The sequence below is a fragment of the Dinoponera quadriceps genome, unplaced genomic scaffold (assembly GCF_001313825.1).
Source record: "Dinoponera quadriceps isolate SergipeBrazil2010 unplaced genomic scaffold, ASM131382v1 scaffold2364, whole genome shotgun sequence".
Classification (NCBI taxonomy): Eukaryota; Metazoa; Arthropoda; class Insecta; order Hymenoptera; family Formicidae; genus Dinoponera; species Dinoponera quadriceps.
This window is the reverse complement of record NW_014556401.1, coordinates 69147-92668: the sequence shown is the minus strand read 5'-3', so window position 1 is coordinate 92668 and position 23522 is coordinate 69147. Positions and strand designations below refer to the sequence as shown.

Below are 23522 nucleotides of genomic sequence, written 5' to 3'. Positions count from 1 at the left end.
GATAAGATAAAGCTTATTTTACGTTCTCTGTGAAGAACGAAGGAATACGCGGCGAGAATAAAATAATAGAAATAGAATGCGCGAGATAAGAAGTAAAGAACTGGGTCGATTTGCTATTGGAACGTATCATCATGCGTGAAAGGAATATTTCATGATAATTATTCATGTAAAGTTAAGTCAGATACATTCTTATTTATATTAACTGATACAACAATCGATGATTTTGACATAAGTTGTGGAGGACATCTTTTCGAATAACCTCCAGAAATTTTAGCCGATGGTCTTTTTTTATTAAAATGTTATTAATAAAAGAGATTTTATCAGCAGATCGCAGGATGATAATTCCATCTGAGCTCTTCTTAATAAATAAAGATGACCGGCTAAACTCTTTGACGTATGTCAAAGTCAGTTGGAACTGCGTTCGTTAAAACAAATAACTTTTTATTCGCGTTTCCTGAACAAACACGTGAAATGGCTCAGCACGGTTGTACGTTCTATCTCAGTCCGGTGTCGCGTTCGATATCAATTGCATACAAATAGCGTCAAAGTTGAATCGCTACGGGTTGAGGCGCCGCGAAATTTTCCCGCCCGGCTAACGCAAGCTGCGGTTTAAACGCAACAGCGATTCTTACTTCCGCATGCGTCACCATTAAAAAGGATCTATGTAAGCGAGTGTTCGTGTGTCTCCATTTTCTCGACGTGTCTCTATTTCAGAATTAGTCTTAAAGCCGGCCGCGTTGACGGGGAAATGATTGTTTCTCGTCTCATATGGGAGAAATCGACAGAGTGCGAGCGAAATAATTGGATCGCACCTGTCCGTGTAACGCGAGAGAAATGAGTGTCGGCTTTTTGGGAGAACGCGATACGATAAAAGGCGGTATTGTACAAATCAAATTCCGTGCCGTATAAATTATCCGTTGTCGAACGTGAATGCGCTGCAAATGAATAAATGCTGTAAATGAATGGAACAGAATGACTGGAATAAGTTCAAAGGGTCGTCGCGCGAACAGATCGTGCGAATTTCCCGGATGGCCCGCGTCGGCTTATAGAACAATGTAAGCACACACGTATGGCAAAGTTTCTCCATAAAAAAGAAACTGACCTGTCAAATGAAATTACGACGAGGGTAAAAACGCTGGAGGCGACGGTCACGTGTGCCACGAAGTTGTTGATGGTGCAATACACCACTCCGAAGGGCCAATCAGAGTTGACGAGAAAGATAAAGTTGAAGCCGCAGTTGAGCGATGACATCATAAGGTCCGCCAAGGAGAGATTCACCAAGAAGTAATTAGTGACGGTGCGCATTCGCCTGTGAGCTGTAACGAGAAACAGAGGTAAAAAGAAGAAAATAGGCACGAATGATGAAGTTATCGGAGCACCGAGCGAGCGAGCGAGAAAGAAAGAGAAAATAAGAAGAAAGGGGAGAGAATTATACCAACACGTTCAAAGTGAATGCAAGGTGTTCTGCGAATAAACCAATAAACTTTGCCAGCATATTTGGGAGGTCATTCTAAATAAAAAATGTCATATAAACAATGGATCAATTCAGCTCCGTTATCGAAATATGGCCGTCACGGTCACCTAATCAGGTGATCCCTTTTTAGATTTTTTATGGAATTGCGTAAAATCGAGAGTGTATTTAAATAGAAAGCTTGACACACGTGAGCAATTGATAATAAGCTGCTGTTAATATTATATGCAATGATATATGATTATATGGCAATGATCTTGCCGATATTACGTGGCTGCGGCCAATGGGAGCAGCCTTATTGAAAATCTTCCCGTGTGGATCCCCACGGAAATCCAAGGGAACTCGTGCGAATTCATATAGGATAGTAAAAATCCATATAAGGATCCACATGGTGTTTCAAAATTCATATAGAAATTCACAGGTGTGTGAAAATTTATATAGGGATCCATGTGGGTTGTTATCTGGGGTTTTCGGCGGAAATCCCCAAGGGCGATCATATGATTCCGCATGAATTTCCTATATGGACTCCCACATTATTTTTTTCTACAGAAATGTCTGTCCGCGTATGTAGAGAAGCGTATATGAAGCATTTATTTTGAACAATGCGTGTAAATGTTGACGTAATTACAAGACGTCAGCGTTAAATGCAACTTCACACAATTTCAAATAATTAAGCAAAAATTAAGTAACATGAACGCCTCTAATTATTTAATTGTTTATATCAATACACTTTCTATAACTTGATAACAGAGTTGAATTGATCTATTATTTATATAACATTTTTGTTCATGATCTCCCGAATATTCTGACGAAAAGTTTGTCGATTCGCGGAACACTCCGTACATATTTAAATATGTAAAGGCGCCTCGACATTCCTGCGCTGCCAACTTTTCTCCTCCTATTTTGCAGTGGCAAATTATAAACTTTCCGCGATATCATTACCGTGACTTTTACGCCATTTGAATAGCCGCGACTAAGTTCCCGCGCGTTTGTACGGCGCGCTCGCCGTCGTTATTAAATTCCATGAAAGGTGCCTGATATCGCGAGCGATCCATTCGTGTGGAAATCTCTAGAAATAAACAATTTGCGCTTGATACCTATCACCGTTATCCATCGTGCGATTTAATGCGATCCGATGGATTCCGAGGAAGAGGAGAGAATCTCCGCGACGCATGTCTATCGTTTGACTTGCGCTTCTGGAGGAGCGAGCTGGAATAATCTTTCATTAACGAAACGGTTGTCGAGGTAGTGCAGGGAGTGCCGTTCGTTCAAGACTACTCGCGATCGATTCGTTACTCTACACCTCCATTATCTCGCTTGCGCCGGACGAGGATTCGCTTGTCCTTTCATTTCCGAACAAATCTGTTTTCGCAACAAGATATCTACCGGCGATAATTATATCGTTTACGCGAGCCCCGTTTACTCGTTACGTTTTTTTACGACGCGTGATTATCGTTAAATTAAAATCCATGGTTTGCGATGGCTCCATTCCACGTTCTCATTCTATATCTTACGAACGACCGCGATGTGCGTGATTATATTTTTGATACATGGCAACATGGATGGGCAAGGGACGGGGGGATGGTATCGCGTGCGGAACGACAAGCTTTAATATCACGTTGCACCGTTTTCCTAGAATGTAAATAGTGCTTCGCGGCTGCTTGCGGAAAATCGTTATTTTGTGCTTTACCGTAACTGCTAACAATACCTCCGTTGCGCAAGCATTGGTAAGCAAGTGGGATACGCAGGCGTGTACACACGCACGCGAAATGTTGGTACACCCATTAAGAAGAAGATTGTAAAGCATTATCTCTTTCCCCTTTTTTGTAAGTAACACGACTCCCGCAAAGATGTGCTATGAGGTGTTGACGTTCTAAGAGCTTTGTCAAGCTATAAATTTGAAAAGTTAAAGGAAAATCGGCGTCCTAAGGAATAGCATTGAGACACGCTTTGATCATCACTTTGGTGATACGCAGCGACGAAAAAAAAAAGTATCGTGACATTAAAAAGTTTCGCAATAATGAGAGAGGTAAGCCTGCCTTTATGTTAGGCTTTGGGAAAAATGAAAAAGTGAGGGAATTTTTCTTGGGCAGTTAATTAAATCAAATCATAAAGAGCAGCGTTAATGAGCTTTAGCATGTCCTTCTTTATAACGTTTAATCTCTAAGTATATTTTTTAAATTAGCAAGGATCGTTATAAATTAAAAGTGCAAGCCTTATGACAGCATGTTAATTCGCCGAGCCGCTTAAACAAATAAATCCTGCAAAAGATAAATAGTGGGATCAAACTTTCACAAAAAATAGTTTTACTTTTGTATGTGGTTTTCGATACTAAATGGTATACATGTATAAAGCTATGTCAATCACAATTTACGATATATGGAAAACAGCGGAGGTTTTCAATTTTAATTTGACCTTCCTCTCGTTCCGCGCAACCAACCAGATAAAATACAATAAATTCGTGTTTTGCCTTTATTTACTTTACTACTCGCAAAATCAGAGACATTTTTCGGATTTTCATTTTACAGACGCCATTCTATGGAACAGAACGCAACGTTGCCACGGGAAACGTGCATTTTTCTCATTTTGAATAGAAACCAGCGGATCTCCGCGTCTTATTTTCTTAGAAGTTGTCCTCATTTAAATAAGAAGTCTTGGAACAAGGGATTAGAAGGATTAAAAATCCCGACGGGAATACCGCTATTAAATTACGTCGTATTTTCTTATTCTAATAATTGGTATTCTGGTTGTATCTCGCTTTTTGCACGCACGAATATTTGATACGAGATGCGGATAATCGCGATGAACGGTGTTCTCGATTGAACGAGTCCGTGAAATAAACCGCTGTCGCGAACACGTAGCGAACCAACGTCTGGTATGTTAGAAAATACTCTCACTGCACCTAGAAGTCAAGTCATACCTTCAAAATACAATTTGTCTTTGTCGCATGTGAACTTGACGCACGATATTTCCTGATGTGCGATAGGATAACAACGAGCGCGACTGGCGGACTTTCTAGTGCGTGAACTAGCTTTCATATCTGTCATTTATCATTTGAGTCGCTTCTTGTCGCACGCGATCCTGCCTATTACGACGCAACAGGATTAATTCGTCAAAAATTGCACAGTCGTGATGGCAAATCACAAACGCGCGAGGTATATTTATAATATCTCCTTTTTTTGTCATTTTTTCGATATGAGCGAGCGTCAACTATAGTCAACAGTTGCTAAGCGTCATGCACATTTAGTTGCAAAATAGTTTAGATACAACGAAGTTGAGAGTAGTTTTTCGGCTTCTTGGTTCGCAGTTCACGAATCTTAATCACTGGCCGAACGCTTCACGAAGACGCCGTTGCAATCACATCCGGGGCTCGTCATAAAGTTTACTAGTATCTTTATGATACATCATGTTCCATCACGCTCAAACTCGCCGAGATATCCATGTACTGTCTAATTCGCACTATTCGTGACTTATGAAAATTGATGGCTTGAAATGAACGTAAGCGGATTGCAGAGTTACATGGGAATTTCGATGAATGGAAATTGCGTTATCATGTTACTACGGGCTTATGGATAATCGATAGTTTTGTTAAGGGAGCGTTGCGCTTGAAAAAGCATTACCCGTTGCTTCGCGATAAATCGATAGAAAAAACCTGTTGTCTTTTTTTTTCGAATTTTATTCTATATTTTTTTTTATTGCAAACTCTTTCTCCCTTTATCTCGCTCTGTATATGTGTGAGTTGTGTAACGTACTCGTAATCCCCTTGCAGCAGGGGAAACCAGAGCATAAAGTCACACTTTACATATTTGAATTAAAACAAAAAATAAAAAATATTTACGATATTTTACAATATCGTACACATTTTTATATAACTACAACCTTTAGCTCAAAAAATATGGTAGCTTTATACATATTCGTGCATGAAAAAGTTATTGAACTTGAAGCAACGTCGTGCAAATTGGACTACTGATTCTATACTCCGGATCGGTTGTCACGTGTCTTTATATATAAAGAAAACAAGATTATAGCTTCTGTTTCAACGTTTTTTTCAATATTTTATTAAAGTTAATAATATCACTTAATCAAGGCGCAGTTTTACCTCTACCTATTTTTCGATCACGCTTTCGAGTCATAGTAACTGAAAAGAACAATTAAAATCTACCTAAAATCTTTACATTTATGAATATAACTTCTTAATCAGATATCAGTATATTGAATTTTGAACTTTCAACCTGTTAAGTACAGTTGTCATACATTTATAGGTTAGATCATTCTGAATAAAAAAGTCCTTTGCCACTTTGCAAACAACACGCAAATTTTTCAGTTATTAATTAAAAAAACCTCTATATATAATCATTTTCAATAATTAATAACTCGAAATTTTGCGTGGTTGTTTGCAAAATAATACAGGACTTTTTTGTTCAGTTTAACTCATTCTACCTTCATACAAGCGATTGTACGAATACCAGACACTCTGTATAATTAATGTATGTATACAGTGATATTGAAAAATGAAAACGTTCGTGTAACGTCAGAAGCGATAATGACGACGATAATGACGAGAGATGACATAAATCTCAAAGTTAATGATAGCAGTTTAATTATCGTACAAATCGTCTCGTTTGTAGAACGTGTGAGATACGAAAAGGGAGTGCAACGTAATTTATAAACGACGACAGAAAAGAACAATTAAAAGGGTAGCAGCTGCAAGTCAGCTTACATTCTTTGCAAACTAACTCGTTGAAAGTGATAAACGGTGCGACCGCGATATCGATAATATATACAAAAAATAATTTAAATCATAAACTGGAGTGCCGTAGCGTGATTTTGCGATTAAATGGCCTTCAGCTTAACTTTCACTTTTTCTTCTCGCCTGTTTTTGCTCATTACTTAATCTTACTTTACGACAATAATTCACGATGGCGAAACGATAAATTAAAAAGAACGTTTTTCTGAAGCACGGGTTAAAAATTGTCGATACCGTTGCGATATTTTACAATATGGTTTCTGCGTTAGAGAAGTATATATATATATTTTTTAGAAGTATATGTATATATATTTTTTTTTGTATGTATATTTTTACTACACTTTCCTCAGGAGAATGTCGAGAGAAAAGAAACATCCACACAACAATTCTTCAAAAATTTCTGTTGCCTTTTCAGGAGAGAAGAAATCAAAGATTGAGCTGTACAAGAAGAACGCAGAACGCAGCGTAGCTTTTGTAAGTACTTTAACATGTTTTACGGACATCAAGAATACTACAACACGTATAACGTCCGTAATATCCGTAAAATATAATGCGCCGACCGTATGTGGCAGTTACATATTGCACAGAGAACATGTTGCTGTACTTTTTATTCCGCATATTCTCCCTGTATCATTTGCTGTGAAAATTTTATCCATCTTCGGCCGTTTTTCACACGCTACTTGGAACAAAATACAAATGGCGAATCACTTATGTAAACCCCGAGTAATTCTAATCTCCCGGGTTATACTCGGATTACAGTTACATTACTCCAAGTTTGAACTGTAATTGATCATTTTAGAAAGATCCTTGAAAAAGTCCGCCGCTAGTGCACTATGAAAAATCGTTTGAGAAAAGCTATAAGAAAACGACTTGAAAGAGGAAAGCTAAGTTCAAGTGGGCAGAATCGAACTCGATCCAGAATTATCAAACCATTTACGGTGATTACTTATATTAGCGATAAGTTGTGATTTACTTACGCGAAAATATAATTGGAAAACTCTCTCTGTGAGTAAAAGTTCAAAGCTCCAGTGAGCATAGATGGAACTCAGCCGCCGCCGCTTTTCCTTATAGCACGCGGGGGTACCATACTGACTCGCGCGCGCACATACTACAAGTATCGTAACTTTCAGGTCTCACAACAAAGAAAGTATTTAATGAAAAATAACTTTATTATAGTGTTTTAAAAAGCTCTCGAGGTAAGCTACAAGAATGTGTATCAAAAGTACGAATTTTTAATTTCAAAGTAATTTTTATATAACCGTAACAATACTGTCCAAAGTTACGCTAACTTGCTATGTAATGCGCTATTTCAAACCTTACAAGTTTCATACGGAACATTTTTTCCGAAAATACTTTATTTTCAAGATAACCGTATGTATCATTCAAAACAAAAAAAACCTTGTTTATTTCATCAGTAATGTTGAGCATATATAATTATGTAACATATAATTATATAGTTGTGTAACGTAATTTAGAGAGTAAATAGATAGTAGAGAGATAGCAGATAGATGAAAGAGAGAGAGAGAGAGAGAGAGAGAGATTTCAATTTAACCCGGACAATAAAACATCACGATGCGAAATCGAATTCTTACATTTTAAATATATACGCTTTGCCTCAAACGAAACATGTTTAACAAATTTGCGTTTACAATAAATTCTCATAATTAATAAACCGTTTCATTCCTGCGGTAAACACCGTTGCGATTGTATAATGTTACGTAACAGATTACTTTCTCGGTTAATTTTCGCTTTTCACGTCATGGCCGGAAGCTAAATGTTTCTTCCCATTTTTCGCGTACCCGCACGTTATTCCGTAAGTGCGTAGTCACGGTGTACGTACATACATCTTTTTCATTACTTCCTGCAACAAAAAATCCCCCTTCGGGATCATGCTGATGTAGTTGACTCACATCCGTTATACGCGTCGCACACACATAGCGAACTGTTACGTACGCTTAGATTAATTTCCGCTGTTTATTGCAGATCACCCTCACTCAGCAAATTTATCGCGTCAAGATAACGATTTTCTGCGATCAGATCGTTAACAGTCCTCTTTGAGAAGATGAATCTGCGCGAAACGGACGATTATGTTCTGCGTAATATCTGCCTCTTCGCAGGAAAAGCTTCGAATCCTTCGTTTCGGCTACGCGCGTAAAGTTAACAACGCGCGTCCTGAACTCTCGTTCTGTCGACCGTTCTCGTTAATAATAACATTTCCTCGTCACTGCATAAATAGGAAAGCGTGAGGACGATTCTCCTGGGCGTACACTTTTTGAACAAATTCACGCGAAGTTATGTTACAACGAATGCCGTATATATGTATATACGTGCGAAATATGAAATTAACTTTCCTGAAACGCTTGCCTTTTGCATACATATCAACTTCGTGTACGTTTAATTCAGTTAATAAACAGTACGAGCGCGCGTGCCTTTTGCCGGGATTTAAAACTATCGAAATGTTCATTGCAGCATATAATTATCTGACATTTTACTTCTCGTTCTATATATATATATATATATATATATATATACAGGGTGGGGTGATAACTTTGTTCACGTGGAATATTTCCGATATTATTAAAGATATGAAAATATTTTGATCACGAAAATTGCACAGCACCAAAAGGGTCATAATATGCTAGTAATAATTTTTCTATAAACGGAGGCGCTATGGAAATTTCAAGGTCTTTTCCATTTTTTTCAAATAGCATGTTATACTTTTAAATAGAGATTATGTTAAAGAATAAATGTTCTTTATTGGTCGCAATTTTGTCTCTTAACCGGTTTAAAAATTAAATTAAAACCGGAATTTAAATTTTAGACAGGTAAAGAGACAAAATTATGACTAGTAAAGAACATTTATTCTTTAACGCAATCTTCATTTACATTCATTCTTCATTTACTGAAAGATATTCATTTTAACGAGAACATCTATCATTTATTTAAATACGTATATTAAATATACATATATTTCTGGATTTTTCGCAATTTTATGTGACATTTTGTTTCAAAAGCTATGTCTTATTACTCATTCCAGTGCTGGTACGGCTCTAGAAGAATTAAGTTACGCTTATACAGAGCGTTAGCGAAATATCTACACTTTATTTTCGGGAATAGATTTTTCGTATCAAAAAGGATAAGAGTATAAAATATACGAATATATGACGAAAAAACGCATCGTTTCCCGAATAGTTGTTTCGGGATACGGCCGAAACACCGTCGATTATATTAAAATATATCATCAAGTCGGATCTCGTCGGTTAACTTTTGTCCTCTGCTATTTTCACATTACGTTATCGTAGGAAAAGAGACGCGATTAAGCCAACAGGGGTTTAAGTCCAGCGATTACTGGCTATAAATCGTCTCGATGTTGTTGCGTAAATACGATCTGAACTAATAGGATAAATCATAATGGACGTAAAGCACTCATTTCAAGGCTTAATGTTATAGGTATCGTGTGTATAATATATTTCGAATATTGTCCATGTAGAACACTGGGCATATTTATCGATCGAACGTATTGTATCAACTCGCCAATGATGGGAAAGAATAGCATTTTTTTCGTTCACACCGAATGAACGTAAATTTAATAAAAATGTTTATATTTGGCAAAACTGCCAGAGCCGTTTTCCACGAAAAATTCTCGAGTGAAAGGACGGATTTTCTTCAATATAACGGTATAGAATAATCTAACGCTCGCTTACCGGGGCGCAATTCGGACTCACAGAATGCTCCCTTAGAGAATTGCGTTCACTGTATATTCTGTTCGAAGGCTCTTCTGTTTCAATGATCGTTCTACTTGTAGTAAATTGAGCGTGAAGTCGAATTTACAGTATTCCAATTGTGAATATAAAGCTTCGAGTATACCGCAAGATCCGGCAACTCGCCGTTCGTAGAATCAAATTTTAGAAATATATGTGTAGGCGGAGATAGCGCGTTTTAACCTTTAGTTGGTATGTAATGGATTAAATTTGTTGAAAATGCATGATGTTATGCAACGATTGAATGTTAGGACTGTAACGAAGAAGTAAACCGCATTCGTTGAAAAATACAAACGCGAATTTAAATCTATTTGTTCTGCATTTTATCGACGAAATTAAAACTTGTAAAAGCCTTCGATGGCCACTAAAAGTATGGCATCTGCCACTCCAGATTTTTGTTGAAAATTATTTTCGTTGAAATAACTTTCATGGGAAATAATTTCCCGGATGAAATCTGTACGCGCTTGTGCGTATTTTATACGCGAAGAAGGAAAACGACGGTAGATAATAAAGTTTCTAGTTTTGTAATACCGCGCCGACAGTGAGACGTTTATTGAGTTATACAAAACTATGAAGGATGAGCTGCGGATGATGCGTTCAAAAGCTTAAAAGAAATATCAACTTCAATTACGGGTTTTGCAATGATGAATGGTAAAGGAAGAATAGAGATAAACGAAACGACGTGATAGTTTTAGACTATCGCGTCCCATATATCTTGTTATCGTATCATTATTTCATCTGTTCAATTTCACATATGAGTAAATACACATAAACTATATATATATTTCATATATGAAACCGAGATAAACAGTTTCGGGATTGTATTTCATAACATCATATTTGAGATATTATTATATTTTTATCTTTTTATACTTTTATATATATATATACTTTTATCGGTTCGTTATGAATTATTGGTAATATTATTGGTAGTATTAGCACGATCAATATCGCATTATCAGTTTCACCATATATCTAATGAAGGAAAGACACGAACTCATAAAAGCGATATCAAGGCGCGACGAGAGACATTCGTAGCTTTTTGTGACATTCGTTGAAGATCGCATTGCGTATTTCTTAGATAGATAGAGAGAGAGAAAGAGAGAGGGAGAGAAGTTTGTTCTTGCCTTCCATTTTAATATATTATGTTTTACTTCATCATCTTTGTTTTATCATTGCCTTCAAATCGCCTTCCATTCGCTGTCTTCTCTCGCAGAAGTCTCTGTGAGACCTAATTCCAAAGAGGGAATACTTATACCGAATATTCGTAATTTGAGTTTTCACTAAATCGAGCTCGTCACGAATCAAGAGAGTTTCGTGAAATTCCGACATCAAGCTAAATAAAATTGAATAAGTGGTCGATTACAACTGCTGCAATCGTTCGTCGGCTTTTTATTTTTTATTTTCTTTTTTTGCTCCGGCGAAATTTCCGCGTGCTACTCGGCAGATAAAGTTTCATTAACTTGATGTTTCTCGTCTGTGCAATCACTTTCTTCCACGACCACGACACTGTAGGATTAGATTGAGAGCGACGACTTCTTGTCTGTGATAAAATCGAGTCCTTATCCCACTCGTATGGAAGATCAATCGTTCATATATTATTACAATTCCTGTGCATATTGAAATCTACTTCCTTTTATTACGACAAGACTTCTAATATATATTTACATATTTTGTAGGATATTTGTTAAATATTCGTGTGTGCGTGTAACAAAAATACATGAAAAAGCAAAATGGAAGCTTCTCATGGGAGGTAATTTTACGTTGAAAATTAATTCCACCTTCCGTTTGAATAAAAGCAACAACACTGTTTATTTTATAAATATCGTAAATGCACGTATATAAACTTTCATACACGTGCACTAATGAATTCACGATAATTCATTGAAACGGATAATCAGGCTTAAAGCCACGAGTAAAGAATTAAATGGTATAATTAATTTTATACAGTTACGTGAGCGCTAATAATCAAATCGTACCGATATATATTTTCTGAAGAGAAGGAGCGGACGCGTATCCCCGAGAAAACATTGAATTAGCTCCGTCAATGAAACAGAATCCATCGCTTCTTTCCCGCGGTCATAATTATCTTGATAATGTGATGCGCTCTGTAATATCAAATCTATCTGAAATCCAATATGTAATATGCGTGACGTGATGTTACACATAAGAAATTCCGTCTACGGGAAGACATTGCATCATATTCGAGTGTTTGAGGAAGGAGATACAAACGAGATTAAGAATGTTGTGAAAGTGTCAATATTTATATTAAAATAGGCATCTAATCAAGAGTATCGATATCATCATTCAGTGACCTGAATATCAGAACAGAAAACTGAATCGATATCGAAGCTTAAATAAACTTAAAATTAGAGAAATATTAAAATCAGGGAAGTGTTTGTCTTGCAAGCTACTTTTGAAGATTTTAATTTTCATGAGAGCAGAAATACATGATATCTTGAAGACTGAATAAAAAATTAAGGAAAAAAATATCGAAAAGAGATACAAATATCAGAAGAAAATATCAATGCCACAATATCCGGTACTGAAAGAAAAAATGCGATAACCAGTATTATATCAGTAGTATTGCATCTCTAAGTAAAATCGAGAACATACGTATTAAAACTGTCAGCGATATACATTTTCATAAACATCGATATCACTGATCGACGGTAATAAAGATATTCGGGTTTGCTTTTTATGCGTCTTTGATAAGAAAAGTCTGTGATATATAAATCACGGAAGTTTCGTTGCGGGAAACGATATTGAGATGATTTTCCGTATAGCCTCTCTAGGATACCATAAAAATTTCATAACGCGCTACCGGGAATATATAGACATACTTGGAGTGCTGCTTGCTTGGAGTATATGCACAAGTAAATGTTTTCGACTGACATCGAGCCGTTCTTACAGTTGCGAATGAGGAAGGAGAAAAACGAGTCTCAATGAGATCTCGGTGGAAGAGCGTGTAACGTCGCTTGTTTCCTGAAAAAGACGGGAAATTGGCTATATTGGTTGTGTGTTCACGACAGAAAATATCTCGTGAACGAATATTCGCTGAAGTTGGAACTGTCCCGTCATTCAAAGCTTCTCTCCTCGCAGCAACCCTTCCGTTACTTATCTCGACAAAATACAACTTTGCCGTTGCGAATTCTTCCTTCCGACTCAAACCTGGGATCTACGGTCGGCTACGAGAAATGTAGTTACTCGTCATAAAGCCCGGATTCCGCCGCGAAATTTTACGTCTGCGTCGCCGTTCAAGCCGCTTAATCCTCTAAGCCTCCACGCCGTGTGAAGTTTTCTCTTCGCCGACGATCGATCGAGACTTCTTTGGCCGTACTTACGCCTTGCATGGTTAAAGTTTCTCACGGAAATGTCCATCGTGTGAAATGCCAGAAGCGATGTGCGGAACATCACGGTTCCTTTAATGGACGAGCCCTTTAGCTCGTAAATCTTCTTTTCCACTTTCCTATTTGCGATAGATCGTTTCGCGCCGCGCTTTGCGAAAAAAAAATAGAAACAAAAATCCTGGAGAGAGGGAAAATGCGCATAAAGACGCATAAAACGACCGATACCTCGACTTTTATCGACGAATCGACGTGATTCGCAAAGAAAGGAATGCGATGATAACAAGATTTCGAGATAGAGGGCTTGAATTCCAGGTGGAACGGCATTCAATATTTTTGCGTAATATTGCGATAGGCTGCAATTCAAATCATGATACGTACAAATTTTAAATTCCGCGACTTGATCGCGGATTCCGATTTCAATTGCGAGATATTTAATTCGAGGAAAAACATTCGCTATAAAAGGCAGCTCTGTCGGATGAGAGGAAAATTAAATTGCGGACTTTGTCTGTTGTATACTAAGCGCCATAATAGCCTTAACATTTAAGCTGCATTCGGAAATATCATTTTTGGTGTGCTTTTGTGATTTCCGAACGATTCCAAGGGAATATCTAGAAAATTTTCGTCGGAATTAAACATACGTATTTTTATCGATATATTGTCATATATTGTTTTTTGCTGTTATGGCATAGGTAATTAAACAGTAACACACCGACTCACATCGACTCCCTCTGCTTTTTTGTCGAGTAGCTTGGTGGCATTCGATGTGATTCTCCTCTATACGTTTCTAAACGATCTCACACGAATGCACACCAAGTCACACCCAGTGTTCCCGAATGGATAATGTCTAGTAGCGTGCACACTGCATATTTCCGAAGGCAACCTTACTAGGCCTGATGACAATGATATTTTCCGATCATACGCAATGAATCGATATATTCGTGCATAGTAAAAAATTTTGTGTTAAATTATCACTTTTCACACGTCCCAAACGGTCAACTCAAATTTTTATGTTAACTTAATAATAAATATATTACAATTATTTAATTATTACATTATTTAATAATGAATATATACAAAATGAATATATTAAGTAGCGAAATGAAGTAATACAAATAATTTGCCAAAAATTAATCATGAGTCTCTTGTCTCGCTTCGTCAGTATACCGAAATTATTATTATTATTATCTTCCTGAAAATTGCTATTTACATTTCATCGTCCTTCCGGATTGCAGCCATTACATCGTGGATCAGCGATATTTACGTGTATGACAATCACTCTGCGTGTCATTAAGCGGTAACGACATTACGGATTAGCTATTAATGCAAATGTTTGAGCGGAGGAACAGAGAGAGAGAGAGAGAGAGAGAGAGAGAAAGAAAGAAAGAGACATCGTGACTGTTGGATATTGCACTCGCCAAGTCCTGAGCGATGAGGCGTTCGCGTGCGATTATCAGACCTTCTAATTGCCGTCCGCCGTGGAAGGTCCTCCGCGAACCACTGGTGCCCAGATGTTTCTCGCGCGCCGTAAGGCACGTATAAGAACCGGTCTCCAAATTCGTCTCAGCGCTTCGCTAATCAACATCGATCAACTTCGCAATTCTATTAGGCTAGCGCCCGGTTGGTAGGGAAAGTTTAATTGATCAATTTCTGAGTCGTCAGGGAAAAAATAACGGCGAGACTCGACGTGTTGTCGTAGGCGCCAAGTACCCCGCCATGAATGATAGATTAAAAGGACACGCACAGAACGAGCTGTTTCTGCGCTGGAAATTGCTCTATAGGACGTAGAAAATTACGAGTCGCCGTTTGATACGACGATCTCATTCACAACGAGCTTGTACTCTTTTCCCGTAGTTTTTGTCTACATATCGTGTAAGTGCAGCTTCGATAAACCCACGTACAACCAGCAGCTACGCGAGCATTCCGCTCGTACAACGCAGCGCACTTCCCGCCGTTGCGCCCTTCCCTGCGTCTTGGACCTTTTTAGCCGAGGCGACGTCAATTACAAGGTAACTCAGAACTCGTGTAACACAAACGATTTTATAAATTGCGAGCGTTATAAATATAGATGGTATGAAAATAACAACGAACGTAATAGATAATAACACGAACGTAATAATAATAATATCGCCGCTTAAAATGTACCATCCGCTGTATCTATATCGCGTTTAAACCTTTGTGCATCTTTACTTTCAGCGTCTGCATTCCAAGGAAGTTCTTCCGAGGAATAAAGTAACGTCTGTTCTAAAGCGAAGTACCTTCAATCAATGCAATGCGCTGCATATTGCTTTAGCAAGAAGAATGTAAGGAACAACTATCGAGTGAAAGAAATGTGCCACTCAAAATGACACAAAGTGACGAATACAATCGATCGGTGTGAAGATCGAAATATAACGAAATATTACGTTTGATAATTCTGTTATCGTGCTATTACTTTTGCCTCCTCTGCGTGTAGGACGTTTCGGAGAAGTACACTGTATGTACACTATATACAGTGCATTATAGTAAACTATATATATATAATGCAATGCAACGTCATTCAATTCCAGAGAGAAGGAGAGGAAGGAAGAAAAGAAGGTAGAGGAGACGGGAGCAAATTTTAATTGTGTGGAGGTTGCAAATTGCTTCAATTAGTACTGGCAGAGAAATGTAATACATCATATAAAATTCATCCAACGTTGCATTCGCTCGCGATTATCGTCATTGATACGCGTTATACGCGTTGATACGCGTTATAACAAAATTAATGTTTATGCTGACCATGCATATCGTATATGATTTAATGGATTTATCGCACGTGCTTATTAAAATATTCAAATGCATGATTGTTTCCCCGTACGTTCCTTATGAAAAACACACATGACACACACACACACACACACACACACACACACACACACATATACATACATAATCCGGTATAATTCATGTAAAAAGATATTGGATCCGCTTATCGATTTGTCGTTGTTGCGTTTACCTCTGATCAGGGTTGCTTGTTGTATCAGCACGAGGCGGAAGCAATAAAATACGTCTAAACAAGAAGTTATAGGTTAACACGTGTAAAAAATAAACTGAATAGCTCCTAAAATTCATAATTTACGATAAGAATACATGAAGTTCTGAGATTTATACATAAAAATGTATATCTTCCTATATCACATACGATAGCTTGTCTAAATAAGAGAAGAATGAAAAGGATTTATATTATAAATTACAAAATTTTTTATACTACAAATATTAATTGACTTACTTTTTATTTGACTTATCGATCTTTATCGACCACACGACGTTAACTATACATATGTTAATATCTCTCCCAAATGAAAATAGACGACGTGACGTTTTCTCAAACGCGTGATATCGTATGTTAAATTATAACGCATGTTGAGTTATAGAAGAACTTTTTTAGGAATTTTAGATTTTATAAATTGCGTAAAATATGCTCGTACGATGCCACCTTGATGAGAAATTGAACTATTGCCGTACAGAAATCAAGTTATCTTTTAAGATGGATCTTCATCAATTATAGCTTGCGATAACGTCGGGTTGTTACGGACTGCACAGCGACGGTACATAATCGAAAGAACGTAGAAAGAACGAGAGCCATTTTCACCCGAGTTGCTTTGTCAGTGAAGTGTGTCGCGAATTTTGCTGGCACAGTATTTTTTTAATTTTTACAGATAACACAGTTTGCGCGTGTACAGAGCGCGTCTAACGACCGTCCAGAAAATAATTCGCGACCTCATATTGCAGTACACATCAACACTCGACGAAAGTCGCCTCAGAAAGGAATGAATTCGCAACGTTCTATTATTGCGTGGGGACTTCCGCGGAGCAGGAACTTACGTGGCATGGAAATAAATGTTAGAGATATTGTAATACTATAAAAGTAGTAGTAAAAGTACTGAAATACTAATATTGAAACGTGCTTAATCAAAAGTATCGATATCGTAAGTGAAAGCGATATCAGAACAAAAATATCGCTGCAAATACTGGTATTGAAATTTAAAAAAATTTTTAATTATAGGAAATATAAAAATCAAGGAAGTGTTTGTCTTGCAAGCTACTTTTAAGTGTTTCATACATCTATGCATAATAATCTTACTGCGATATAAAGATACTTCTATCTTTTGCACTAGACTTTCTACAGTTTGTGTTGTACGTGGAAATAAAATAATACACGCACCAAATGACACTTGTGATCAATTCTGCACACTTGTAAAAATATCCGGACGCTTTTCCCTGTACTTCGGAAATCAATAAATAACCGTAAAATTAACGTAACCGAAATCATGAGAGATAGGTTTAAAACGTAAGTTCTATATTACACTAATTTTCATGAAGTAAAAATACACGATATTTTGAGCGATATTTTGAAAAACGACTAAATAAAAAATAAAAAGGGAATACTGAAAAGATAACGAAACAAAATAATACTGATATAGGAAAATATGAAACGAATGTCGAAATATCGATACAAAAATATCTACGGTACTTAAAGAAACATATCGATTCCAATATTGTATCAATAATATCGCAACATCCCTATTCGCGCGCAATCCGAATCATCGACGTCACGAGGGCGAGAGCGCGTTTGTGCGATCCTCGCTGGCAATAAACAAACGCAATACCTATCTTCCGCTTCCCGAATCCATCTATATTTATAAAAGCGCGCGCGCGGCGCATTAACGAGATGGAACGAGATGGGAAGTTCCCGAAAGTGCTGTGTAAAGTTCGCGTGATCCGTCTTCTTCTTACCGAGTACGATCCACATGACGATGCCGTTGCCGCCGATCGCGACTAGCACTATCACCGCGTATATCAACGACCAGAAGAGTTTCTGCCACCACGGCAAGTCAAACGGCCGCTCTTGATTCGCGAACACGCAGTCAGTGATCCGGTCACGGAGGAAGTCCGGTCGGCTCGAGCTGTCCAGTGCCTCCTCAAGAACACTAAAGAATTCGCTGTAATTTAGCCTGAGTAACAGCGTGACGTTGCGTTCCAAGACCCAAGCGCTGCAGTTGTACAAAAGCGCCAGAGTCATGCTATTCATATTTATAAGAATCGTCTTCCACGCGAATCGTATGGGGAGAGAGTATGCTCCCGAGGTGCTTTGTTCTATCTTCCGCCTCTCTCTCTCTCTCTCTCACTCTGTCGTCCCTCCTCCTCCGAACAGTTCGTCTAATCGATTTTATCAGTGCTGCCGATTTTCTCCTACGAGACGCACAATGGACTAGCGTTCAGTTATCATAGGTGGCTTAACCCGACCGTTTTTTCTTATCAGGGAGGCGTCGGTACGAATTTACGACATTCGATCGAGAATCCCGCAGGGTTCGTCCCGGGAGCGATCCATGCTCCCCGTTGATGATTCTCCGATTTAAAGCACGAGCCCGAGTACCTTTATTTTTTCATACGATCTCTCGGTAGCCTCCCACCGCCGGATATTCCCTCGTCGTATTCACCGATTCTGCAGTCCGGTAATAAGATTACCGTCGAGATGGGACGAACACGTGACGCGCGGGACGAACCATATTTTGTATTACTTTGATCCGCGGCTATCTGGTTCGCGCACCGGCCGGACTGCTTGAAAATTCACTTTACATCGACCGAAGAGATTTGTCTCTCCTCTTCGTGTCGGCTTCCCCCTGCGAATTAATTCAACGAACACGGCTACTTCCGCGGGTACAACCCCTTGTCGTCGCGTTTGTCTCGCTTCTCGCACTTCCTCCCCGATTCCGTCTCAGCAATTCAGCGCGACGGTGCGACATACATATCGTTGATTTGTACACGTTTCCCTATCGTTTGACGCGTTATCGCGTGTTTCCTTCGGTGTGTAAGAAATATCGTCGAGACCTCAGACGGCAGGTCTCAGCGCGACGTTTATCAAGTCCGCGAACGAGCCCGCGTGGAACGCTCGTTCGGCCGTGAAGTGCGGCATTTTTCTCCAGAACGTTAACGTTAACGCGCGCCTCGCAACTATCGTGCATTCGGGGCGCGCGCGGGCTCGTGAATCCGCGCGTCATCCCCCTCTGATCGATCGACGGAAACCGCAAATCTTCGTGGGCGCGACTGCCGCGTCAAAGTCATTGTCACTGGCAGCAACGGAAGGCAAAGTTCGTCATGTCGCGTCCGAGGACTCGGCAATACGTCTCGGCATGTTTGCAGAGACCCTGTCACCCTTTCGCTCGAATATTTGCCGCGGACATTTATCCGTTCGCGAGCCGTCGGATCGCTCGGTCAACCACTGGCATTATTGTCGGCACGACCGGCGTGCGTCTCCTCCGCGATCTACGCGATCTACAACGTCAGGCAGGAGCCGGCCTGGATCGGCTGGTGTACCGTACTGAAGAACCCCGTCGGTGAAACTGAACGCCTGAAAAGCACGTTCATTCAAAGGTGCGTGCGCACCACCCTCGCGCCCTCGCGCCCCGTTCCTTCGTTACCATCCCCGTGGCCGAGACTTTCCACTTGGTCGCAAGTGTCAGCTGATAGGGAAATACGCGAATGCATGCGCGGATTCGCCGACCGAATATCAGCACGCTCGCCGATTTATGACGGCCATCCCTCAGGATAAGAGCGGAGAGATTTGCGTCACGTGCGCGACGGGAGATGCCTCTCGCCGCGGATTTAGCAGATGTTTTGCATCGCGCGGCCGGGCATGCGGCCGCCGAATGCGGAGCCGCTTGAATCTCAACGTGGATCGTAATCTCGGCATGTAAAAATCGTTCGCTAAGGCGCGATCTCATTTCCGCCCGTCGCTTGGCGAAATCTCGCTCGATTCCCAAATTCCCGAAGAGAAGGCCGAACGCAGAACGTCGGGAATGATATCGCCGTGAATTATAAATGTATATACGAAATTGTTCATTTATATATAAATTACATTTAAATAATTTTAACGTTTAAATAGTATTAACATAAATAATATTTTGAGAGCTTTAAAAGCACGCTGGACAAGAGACCGTTGGTGAGACCCATCGTTCAACACGAACGTGCCTCGCATTTCCACACTCCGCTGAGCGTTTCGCGAACGCGCACTTGCGTACACACAGAAAAGAGGAATTAATGTTCCTATAATACAATTGAAGGAATCTAGTTACCAGACTTAGTTTTCAGTCGTGGGAGCTAAAAACTAGGTACAAAGACAAAAAGAATTTGTTAAGTTAATTGAATTTCAGTCTGTCTAATAAAAGCATGATCAGGCAAACTACTGTTTGAAAACTGTTATATCAAAAACTTTTGAGCGAGCAGATAGAAGAACTCTTGCTCTGAAACGCATCACAGAAGGTCTTATTAATGCGATTTTCGATAGAGAATGACGTGTTTAGCGATGAGTGCCGCATATGCTAAAAGTTTCGAAGCTGTTTTGCTTTGCACGTATCCAAAAGGACCGAAAATGTCGCGGAAAGTGACTACAAAATGCTTAAAAAAGCTTTTGTGAACAAATGAATAAATCGATATGAAACAGCAAGTATCTTTGATGATCTGCGGTAAGACACAGGAAATATCGAAGAAAGAGGATAAACAAATTATATAATTCTTTTCTACTAAAATCTTCTATTATCACTGCATCAGGGACAAGTCAAATTGAAAAAAGAAATATATTATTTTATCACTTGAGAATATTCGAACTCGTCTATAAGTTTCTAACTTAAAATATCGAAGTAGAATGAAGAAACCGCTTCTCTCAAAAAAAACAAATCTTGCAAAAAGAATCGCTTGGATCGTGAAAATATTAATTGCAATTGGAAGAATGTTATTTCTTCCGATAAATTCTCTTTTTGGTCAAGAAATACTATCAATCGAACTTGGTCTATCTCCATGAGCAAACTTTCCCAACGGATCGTGAAACACCCGGTAAAGATTCACGTCTGGAATTTCTTTTCAAACCAAGGCGATTTGGAACTTTATCTGCAGAGAATTCGGATGCTAAAAGGCGGTTAAAATAAGAGAGTATTAATACTATCTGCTGAAAAATAATTTCGAAGCAAAAATCAAGAATGGATTTTTCAAGAAGATAACAATCCAAAATATCGGAGTCTTCTTTGCTGGCAATTTAAAGAAGAAATCAAATCGAAACATTACAATCATCATCATCAACCATCAACATGGCTATTACAATCACCAAATGCACCACATTCTATTGAAAATATCTGGAGATTAATGAAGATGAAGTTACATGGGAAAAAAGTGTACGATGGGAACAACTATCTTGATAGATTCGTTCGATATGGCGATCTTTATCTCAAGAATATGCTGCAACATTGGTGGAAGGTATCCTTCGAAGATATCAAGCGGTGATTGAGTGACTTATTAATATAAAATATAAAAGCGTTATAGTACCAATTAAATATTACATATTTAATTTTATTTTTTTATAATAAATAATTTAAAAGTTATGTCGACTACGCTCTTATTAGACATACTATGTTATTTAGATAACCATTGTTTACTCGTAGGGGCTACCTTCTTCTTTTCTGTGTACGTGCGGACTAATAAATCTTTCATCGACAAAATTACTCGTCTAATCTCGTTTTCAATTTCCCTCAAAATTTGATTGCTAATTCGATACCCGGCTATGCTATTGACGATCCATCACGTGCAATCCCCATCTGAAAACGCTTACGTGCGTATTAATAATAAATCGCGCGCCACGCAAATTCTCGGTATAAATAATGCGAACAGGCGCAGTCAGTCCCAGCGCGTGTTACACCGAAGAAGCCAAATTAACATAATCTCACTGACGTTTCGAGGTCAGATTAGTCTCAAGGAGCGTAAGCGCGAACGTTTCGCAGAGATTACATGCAAATAAGAATAACATTACCGGCGGTATTTACCCCTGCACCTTCGAGAACTCGTGCGAGTGCATTAAATTTCGCGCTTCAAGGAGCCACTCTTCCTCTTTCTGTCTCTCTAAAATCAAGAGATTTTTCACTGTTCAAGTTGTTGTGAAATTCACTGCTAAATTAGATTGTTAATATCTTCTCGCCTCTCAAATTCAAGCACAATCTTACGTATTATTTTTTAATCTTGAAAGCGTGATTTAGCTCAAAGCTTTTTTTGTTTCGGTGTCAAGAAAACCAATTCTTAAGTTTCATTCTGTCAAATTAGTTCTTAAATATAATAATATAGTAACTGATTTAACGTTTTTTGTTAAAAGTCTCCTTTTTCATCTCTCCTCTCAATTTAATATTCTGTACTGCGAATTACCTTACTTCTTAATTTAATTATTTTTCTCTCTTATAACTAAATTTATTCGTTTCATTCTGCATTTATTATTCTCTTAGCTGCAAATAATTCTATAAATGTAGCAGCATCTTAACTTTAATTTATGATAATTTTTTCTTTGTTTTTTGTTACCTGTAATTTAATATAATATTACATTGGCTATCGTAAATCTAAAAGGTTTTACATTCTAAAGTTATAATAAACTCTACTCTCTCTCTCTCTCTCTCGCGAACAACATGACTCATGCTTCTTAATAGCCGGAGCTTCTTGTTGCTACGATCGTTTAGCACAAACAGAGATGATGTGTCTTTCCATTTAGCGAAAATAACGGCTATTAATGGTCTGACCACTGAGCGAGATTATTTCATGTGAAGTGCTTCTCGGTCGAAGTGATGCGACTTCCGCAGCGGAGCATCTTGTCCGGAAATATTTTTCACGACATTCTTCCGCACATCTCTAATGATCTCGGATCAACTCTCGCAAGTTTTTTTTATGGAAGTATAGTAGGCTTTGACGTCTGTTCGCGCGCTTTTTCGACCGTCTATTCCGCCCCTCGCATTTGCCCTTTCGAGTTCTTACAGCCTCAGCGTCGTCTGACGACTCGTCATGAAAAAAAAAATTTTTTCCTTATCCCCTGCGAATGAATATGATAGTGATCGCTATCATACGTCCTTCAAAACGGCCGGGTTACAGAGGTGCTCACACGACACTTATTATAATATAAAAAAGTCACGACCCAATCTACGTAATGCGAGCCCGCCGCTGTCGACTCTGTTATCGTTCACGAGTTCAGCTTCGTTGCTTAAGCGAAGAATTCGCGAATTCAAGCGATGAAATGATTTGCAAGAAATTTAATTAATGTATATTGTTATCCGTTTACAGTTGCCACGCTCGATATTACATCATATTCGATTGAGCTTTCGAAAAATTATCAACGATATGCCTGACAAAAACAGTAAAACAATCTTTTT

General features: G+C 38.6%; 1 protein-coding gene across 1 annotated transcript; it reads right to left on the bottom strand.

Moving 5' to 3' along the window:
* Nucleotides 1–1067: 1067 nt before the first annotated feature.
* LOC106747297 (tachykinin-like peptides receptor 86C) lies at nt 1068–18379 on the bottom strand (the record flags this gene model as incomplete). The annotated part of the gene is made up of 2 exons (XM_014624692.1): nt 18085–18379; nt 1068–1316 (listed from the first exon to the last, which is right to left on the bottom strand). Coding segments are annotated over exons 1-2 (544 nt in total), but the record flags the coding sequence as incomplete, so codon positions are not given.
* Nucleotides 18380–23522: the final 5143 nt, after the last annotated feature.